This window comes from Vigna umbellata, chromosome 9, assembly GCF_029865625.1.
Source record: "Vigna umbellata cultivar VRB3 chromosome 9, Vumbellata_1.0, whole genome shotgun sequence".
Lineage (NCBI taxonomy): Eukaryota > Viridiplantae > Streptophyta > Magnoliopsida > Fabales > Fabaceae > Vigna > Vigna umbellata.
In genome coordinates, this window is record NC_142173.1 from 14,574,826 (window position 1) to 14,582,262 (window position 7,437).

Genomic DNA, 7,437 nt, shown 5'->3' on the forward strand with positions numbered 1-7,437 from the left:
TATTGTTGTAGAAGACCATTACTAAGTCAGGGTACCAATCACCCTTCATTTGGACAAGTGCAGAGAGACCTTGAGTTTCAATCCATTCCTGGAAATGAAATCCCTTTTTTTCAAATAAGTCGAGGTTCAGATATTTGTGAGGAACAATATGTTTAAACTTTGTCCACCTAATAAACTCTAGACAAGTCTCCTCATCATTGATCCACCCAGAGAGATCAACATTTCTTGCAGCCACAACAGCTTTTCCTTTGTCTCTTGAAGGATGCGATGGAGAAGCCATTTGAATTTGGATACCAGATAATTTTACTCAGTATTAAGGTTAAGTATCTTAAGTCACTCGTGCAATATAGAAACAACGTCATGCGTTCAACGTCAAATAACATAACAACCAACGTTAACAATAACTGGTGGCATTGTTGAAAATAAATTCATTCAATCCACGTCGAGTGGTATCAATACTTGACGTGGATCTCTTCGTTTCAAATATTACGTCAAATCTCTTAGCGTGTGTTTACTTGCGGTGATTTGCAAAGATAGAAAAGCGAGGATTTGCGAGATTTCACTGTTTCAACCATCTCGCTATTTTGGGACGATTTACGCTGATTTTGGCTTAAAATACTTATATGCCCTATACACTTACAGTTAATTCCAAGACCATATTACAACATTAACATTTTATTCGATTCATAAGATTAATAATCGATTCCTCCACATCTCTTTGCATAACATAAAAAAGCCATGCACTATGCTTTCACGCGTAAAAATTACTGTCATTGTCCATGTGATTTTCCAGTTTGCGCTGATTTCTATGCATTTCTGGCTTTTGCATCCCATTGCACTATAAGTAGCTGGCGAAATTATCTGCTTGACACAACCATTCACTGGAAAGGAGAGATTCTTGGCAAAAGAGGTTTGAATTTGAAAACCAAGATCGGACCATCAACAACATTAATAATATAGCTATGTATTAACTGATGCGTGTGTTTACATAAAGACGCGATGTTTGAGCAGTTTACAGCTTTCCAGAGTGAGAACCATGTCTGTGTGCTGAAGTATTGTGTTAAGAATGAGCAACTGTGGAGTTGAGGTAATATTTCTTTCAATTTTAATTAATATTTCTGGAGTTGAGGTAGTATTGTGTTGAGAGAGAGTGAGCAGCTTTCCGGAGTGAGAACCGTACATTATATCGTGTAATTATGCTTAATATCTTGTATGAACGTCCAATCTCAACCGAATTCGACGTTCAAACATCATTCGGTGAAAAAGTAAAAAAATACATTGAAGATCTATGAGGCTTGGACGTTAAAGTGAAAGCTTAAAGGAAAAAAGAAAAAATAATAAAAAATGGAGCGAACTTTGGCTTTTGGATGAAGATTAAAACGTCATATACTATCCGAATTTGACGTAACATTTTGGTCACACAATTAATGGTCCCAACCACTCTAATTCCCTTCACGTCGTTAATCAAGTATACCCATTGAAAACCTATCCTACATAAAGGCATGGGGGAAAAATAGAGGAAAATGTTAACACTTATGAATTTCAAGTATACCCTTTGAAAACCTATCCTACATAACTTCAGTAATCAAATTCATGTTAACTTTTTTCGTGTGTTTTCCTGTTTTCCTTTTACTAAGCGAAGACATTTGTTTGTTAACCATGAAGGCAAAGGGGGAAAACACAGAAAAAGTTAACAGTTATGAATTTCAAGTAGACCCTCTGAAAACCTATCCTACATTACTTCCGCAACCAAATTCACGTGAACTTTTTCCTTTGGTTTTCCTTTAATTCCTCTTCTAAATGAATTCATTTCTTTGTTATCCATGAAGGCATGGCAGAAAACCAGAGGAAAATGTTAACAGTTATGAATTTCAAAAACATTCTCCATTGTTTTGCTTGTTTTTTTTATTTTTTACTTTCTGGTTTTGGTTATAATGTCTTCCATCATCTTTGGTCTTCATTGTAGATGTTGTGTTTTGTAATAGGGGATTTCTTTTTGAAATCCCCTAAGATATAGGACGTCGGTTATCTTACAAAATGACGTCAATCTCCAGGCCTTTGCATCGTATGCACTCAATATGCAACGTCAAATGTATAAATTTTAATTTTCTTGGAGTTGTTTGCACCATAGGAAATCAAATAGCTCTGAAATCTAATGGTAGAAGACAACTCCAAGACAATTTAAAAAACGATTCATACATTGTTGAATGATGAAGTTGAACATCTTCTTTATATAATTATTTTAGATCATAAAATTGTTTCAGCATTAAACATATTGTGAACCATATTTCTTTTTCCTAAGCGCTTCCCTTTCAATAAGATAACTTAATCATTTTTGTACTATAAAGAGCATTTTGTTGACTTGAATTTCAAAGGCCACCTTCGTATGAACTGAGACCTGAATGCGGCACATTGAAATTCAAGTGAGCAAATTGCAATTTGAGGAACAAAAATTCTTCGAAATCTAAGGAAAAGAAAACACAAAGGATATAAAAACCATGAATCCTAATATGTTCAACAGAGAAATAGGATGGCAGGGATTACACGAAATTTAAGCTATATTTATAGATGAAATGACGACGTCAGACTGTCTAAGAAATAAACGTACATTATATCATAAGTAATGCTTAGCAATTGCCACAAACCATCATTTGTAGCCACGTCAAAGCCTAGCCGCAGTTGACGTTCAAACATCATTCAGTGGAAAGTAATACATCTCTTTTGATTCAGATAAAACTAATTGACGTCCAGCCCACAACAAACGACGTGAAAAACATCCACACCATTAATGTCCTAGGTACTCCATAGAGTCGGACGTGCTATTGAATGATTAAAAATTAAAAAGAAAAAAAAGATTAAAAATTAGATGATCTCTGATGAAAATTAAATCATTATAAAAGCAGTACATCGTATAATTATGCGTAGTAACTGCCACATTGTATAAACGTCAAAGCCCCGCCGAATTTAACGTTCAAACATCATTCACTGAAAAAGTAAAAAATGTCTTTGGATTCTGATATGAACTCCTTGCTGACTAAACAAGGACATTTCTATGATATAGGACGTCACTGATCACAAATATTTGACACAACTCCAGTCTTTTGCATCGAATGCACTCAAAATTTGTCGTTAACTGTATAAATTTAATTTGTATTGCAGTTGTTTCCACCATAAGAAATCAAATAGCTTTGGAATCTAATGGTGGAAGACAACTCCAAGACAATATTTTTAAAGGATTCATACATAGTTAAACGATGAAGTTGAACAACATTTTTATATAATTATTTTGGATCTCAAAATTGTTTCGGCATTAAACATATTGTGAACCATATTTCTTTTTCCCAAGGACTTCCCTTTCAGTAAGATAACTTAATCATTTCTGTACTATAAAAAGCATTTTGTTGACTTGAATTTCAAAGGCCACTTTCATATGAACTGAGACATGAATGAGGCACTTTGAAATTCAACCGAGCAAATTGCAATTTAAAGAACAGACATGTTTCGAAATCTAAGGAAAGGAAAACGCCAAGGAGATAAAAAACATGAATCCTAATATGTTCAATACTGTCGCAACCGGAATCGCGACGGGACGACGATCCAAAGAAACGGGTTTTGAAAAGAGATTTGGAGTCGCCACCATAGTTTATTCTGGAAAACTACAGAAAAACCATAAAATGATAAGGCAAGGTCCGCGAAAACTGAATTTCGGGTTCGGGAGTCGGTTACGTGTAGGGAAAGTATTAGCACCCTATAACGCCTGCCCTAAGGTAGTACCTTTAATTAAATAAGCGAATTTAATGTGGTTTGCTAAATGTTTAATTATCCCTAAAATAATAAAATAAAGAAACAAAATATATATTTTTTAGTTTTTTGGGCCCGACAAGGATTGACCTTGCTCCTACTGTAACATCCCAAAATACAGTAATTACTATATTACAGAATTAATTACAATTAATAGTAAAACCAAGCAGTCTTTATATACTGAAAAGAAGTTCCAGAGCCGAACGGCTTCAGTACAAAAGAAACGCGCATAAAACGCATACAAAGGAAGCCTAGAACGAACGTTCTGAGTTATAAAAATAACGTACACGTCAAAACAGAATCAGGGATAATTAGGACGAACGGCTTTACAAAATATTTAACCGAACGTCCAAACTAATCTAACATTCACATTCCTAATCTAACGAGCGCTCTAAGGCTCGGCCTTTACTTCCACTTCAACCAGATTTGCATCTTCCAAATTTTCTTCTTCCAGCATTTCTTCAAGAGATGCACCACCATCTGCTCACATCCACACAGATGATCATTGCAAGACAAGACGAACGTACATAGACAGGAGACAACACAATGGAAATGCGAGGGTAAGCTTATATTATTTAATTCATACAATTAACACATACATTTAAAGTTTCAATTCACACATACAACAGGTAACTTAACATAGAATAACATAGAAATATGTATATATATATATATATAAAACAGACCGTCCGGACTGTATGAACCATGTAGTTACAAGCGTCCTTGCACACGAGTGGTGTAGTAGCCGGGATATACCTAATCAGCTGCCACTCGAGGGTAGTCCGTCGCCCATGCTAAGTGATGGACTGAGGACCTCCTGCCATTCCCACACATGACTACCCCCTTCTACGTGAAGATGAGTATCACGGAATATCAGGATGGACAGCGAGTCTTAACTTATCCATGTTCATACTTTACCAAATTTAATATTTAACACATCTGAGACGTTCCTCCTTGGAACGCTCGTTCAAATTCCATAATCGTATAACCATTTAATATAGTGTTCAAACGTCTTACCATTTCATATTTGTAACATTTCCATTCTATGTTCCACTCTCTTAAAAGGACGAACGTTCAACTTTCTGAAGGAAGAGGACGAACGTTAAGAGCCAGATTTAGAAGAATCCATTTAACAATCAGGAAGACTCCAAAATAATGAAATCATTTTCAGAATATTTTTAAGTACCAAGAGGTCAGGTTGACTCAACTTGGCTAAGAGACATCAATATGAATACTTAGCTACATTGGGAACCTTTTATTTAAAAGGGATCGACTGCCAGTAAATGACCGAACGCGCCAATATACATTTACTAACCATTTGGACGAACGCTATTTACGTTCGTTAAGGATTCGAAGATAAGGACGAGCGTTCAATCTAAGACCGCACGCTTCATCAAGGCGAATGCTTCGGTATAAGACCGAGCGCCATTTAGAACGAACGCTTCGGTATAAGACCAAGCGCCATTTAGAACGAACGCTTCGGTATAAGACCGAGCGCCATTTAGAACGAACGCTTCGGTATAAGACCGAGCGCTATTTAGAACGAACGTTCGGTATAAGACCGAACGTTACGTATTTTTAAAGTTTAAAGTATTATATACCGCTGAGCTGAACCGAACGCTTAGACATTCAAATGGGGACGCTCGTTCTCAAGTAGAGTTCTTTCCAAATGAAAGAATTCCATTCTAAGTTATTTTAAGGAAAACCGAACGGTCTAAGACCGTACGGTGACGAGCGTCATTTATCAAAGGGAATGATTTAAGTTTCAGATTTCTCAACCTTAACAAATTTCCAGATTTCAACATTTTAACTTATACTTTATACTTCATATGATTCTCAAATTTATGAACTTTATAACTTTCACTTCCAAATTAATTCACATTCAACAATCATCACATTAATAACTCATACATTACAATATTCATCCATCATTCATACGTATCAAACTAACATGCAAAACAAACCAGAAATCATATCCGATATCAGTGAACGTTCATAACAGCTCAAACATCATACTTTTCATACATGCAACTCAGATCATACAACAGGCAAGTATAAATTAAACATATAAGCTTCCCTTACCTGGATAGCAGTGTACGCCCTAATGCAAAAGTTGGGTTTGTCTCTTACAGTGTTCTACCCTTAGTTCCACTAACACTTTCACTTGATCTAAACATCAAAATCAGAGATGGCTCAGATATAGTCCATGCATGAACCGAGAGTATGGTTTCGCATGAAACCCTAATGGACAACTACTAGAGAAGGAAACTTACCAGCTTGTATTCCAATACTGTTAGGTCCAAAAGGAAGATCACAGCTGGACGAACACTCCTATGGTGCTGCAAACGTGATCGGAGAAGAGGTGTGAGATTTACAGTAGAGAGAAGTTAAGGGTTTTTAGGGAGAAGTTGGAGGAGATGAAGGGTTGAGTTTCGTGAGGAAGAAGGTGAGTGATGCAGGAGAGAGAGTTTCCAAAAATCCAGTTTTGTTTAAACTCACGTTCATTTGAACGAACGTCTCCCAAACTGACACCTGTACACCAAACTCTAAACTAGAAGCTTCTCCCGCGACAGGTGGCGTGTGTGCATGTGGTGATTGGTGCGTTTTTAATGCCCTGGGAAAATGATGGGCATGTCTTTCAAGGCACGGCAGAGTGGATAAAAAGGAATTAAATTCTGATTTGACATGTATTTCAGAGTTTAATTATTTAGGGTCTCACATTCTCCCTAACTACAAAAATTTTCGTCCTCGAAAATTTAGAACTTACCCGTAAATAAGTGAGGATACAAGTCCCTCATAGCATCCTCCACTTCCCACGTTGAATCTCCAGTTTTAGCGTCCCACACCACCTTCACTAAACGAACGTTCTTCCCTTTGTGTAGCTTGGTGCGGCTGTCTTCTACATGTACTGGTTGTAACTCCAGCGTTCGGTCTGGACGAAGCTGAACGTTCTCCAACTCCAGTACATGTGATGGATTCGCTATATACTTCCGAAGTTGAGAAACGTGGAAAACTGGGTGAAGGTTTGATAGTTGAGGCGGCAATGCAAGCTCGTACGCTACTGGTCCGATCTTCCTCAGAATCTGGTATGGTCCAATGAATTTGGGAGACAGCTTCTTTGGACAAACGGCTCGGCCTACACCAGTGATTGGGTTGAGTCGAAGGAACACATGATCTCCAGCAGCGAACTCCAACGGTCTTCTCCTCTTATCAGCATAAGATTTCTGCCTGCTCAAAGACGTCTTCAATCTCTCCTGAATCATCTTCACTTTGTCGGTCGTTTGCTGGATGAGCTCAGGTCCAGTCAGCACGTTCTCTCCATCTTGGAACCAGCAAAGTGGCGTTCGGCACTTCCTACCATAGAGAGCTTCAAACGGCGCCATTCCAATGCTAGTTTGAAAACTGTTGTTGTACGTGAATTCCACTAGCGGCAGTACTTCATCCCAGGCGCCCAAGTGATCTAGGACGCACGTCCTTAGCAAGTCTTCCAACGTCTGGATGGTCCGCTCAGATTGGCCGTCCGTCTGAGGATGATAGGCTGAACTCATCTGCAGCTTGCTTCCCAATTCGCCTTGTAAAGATTGCCAAAACCGAGATGTGAATCTCGTGTCTCGGTCAGAAATTATACTCGAAGGG

General features: G+C 37.7%; 1 protein-coding gene across 1 annotated transcript; it reads right to left on the minus strand.

Moving 5' to 3' along the window:
- Positions 1 to 2,369: 2,369 nt before the first annotated feature.
- LOC148192659 (uncharacterized) lies at positions 2,370 to 7,064 on the minus strand. Its single transcript, XM_088099253.1, has 2 exons — positions 6,569 to 7,064; positions 2,370 to 2,464 (listed from the first exon to the last, which is right to left on the minus strand). Exons 1-2 carry the CDS (start codon positions 7,062 to 7,064, stop codon positions 2,370 to 2,372), a joined length of 591 nt encoding a protein of 196 aa, XP_087955379.1.
- Between the last annotated feature and the right edge of the window lie 373 nt (positions 7,065 to 7,437).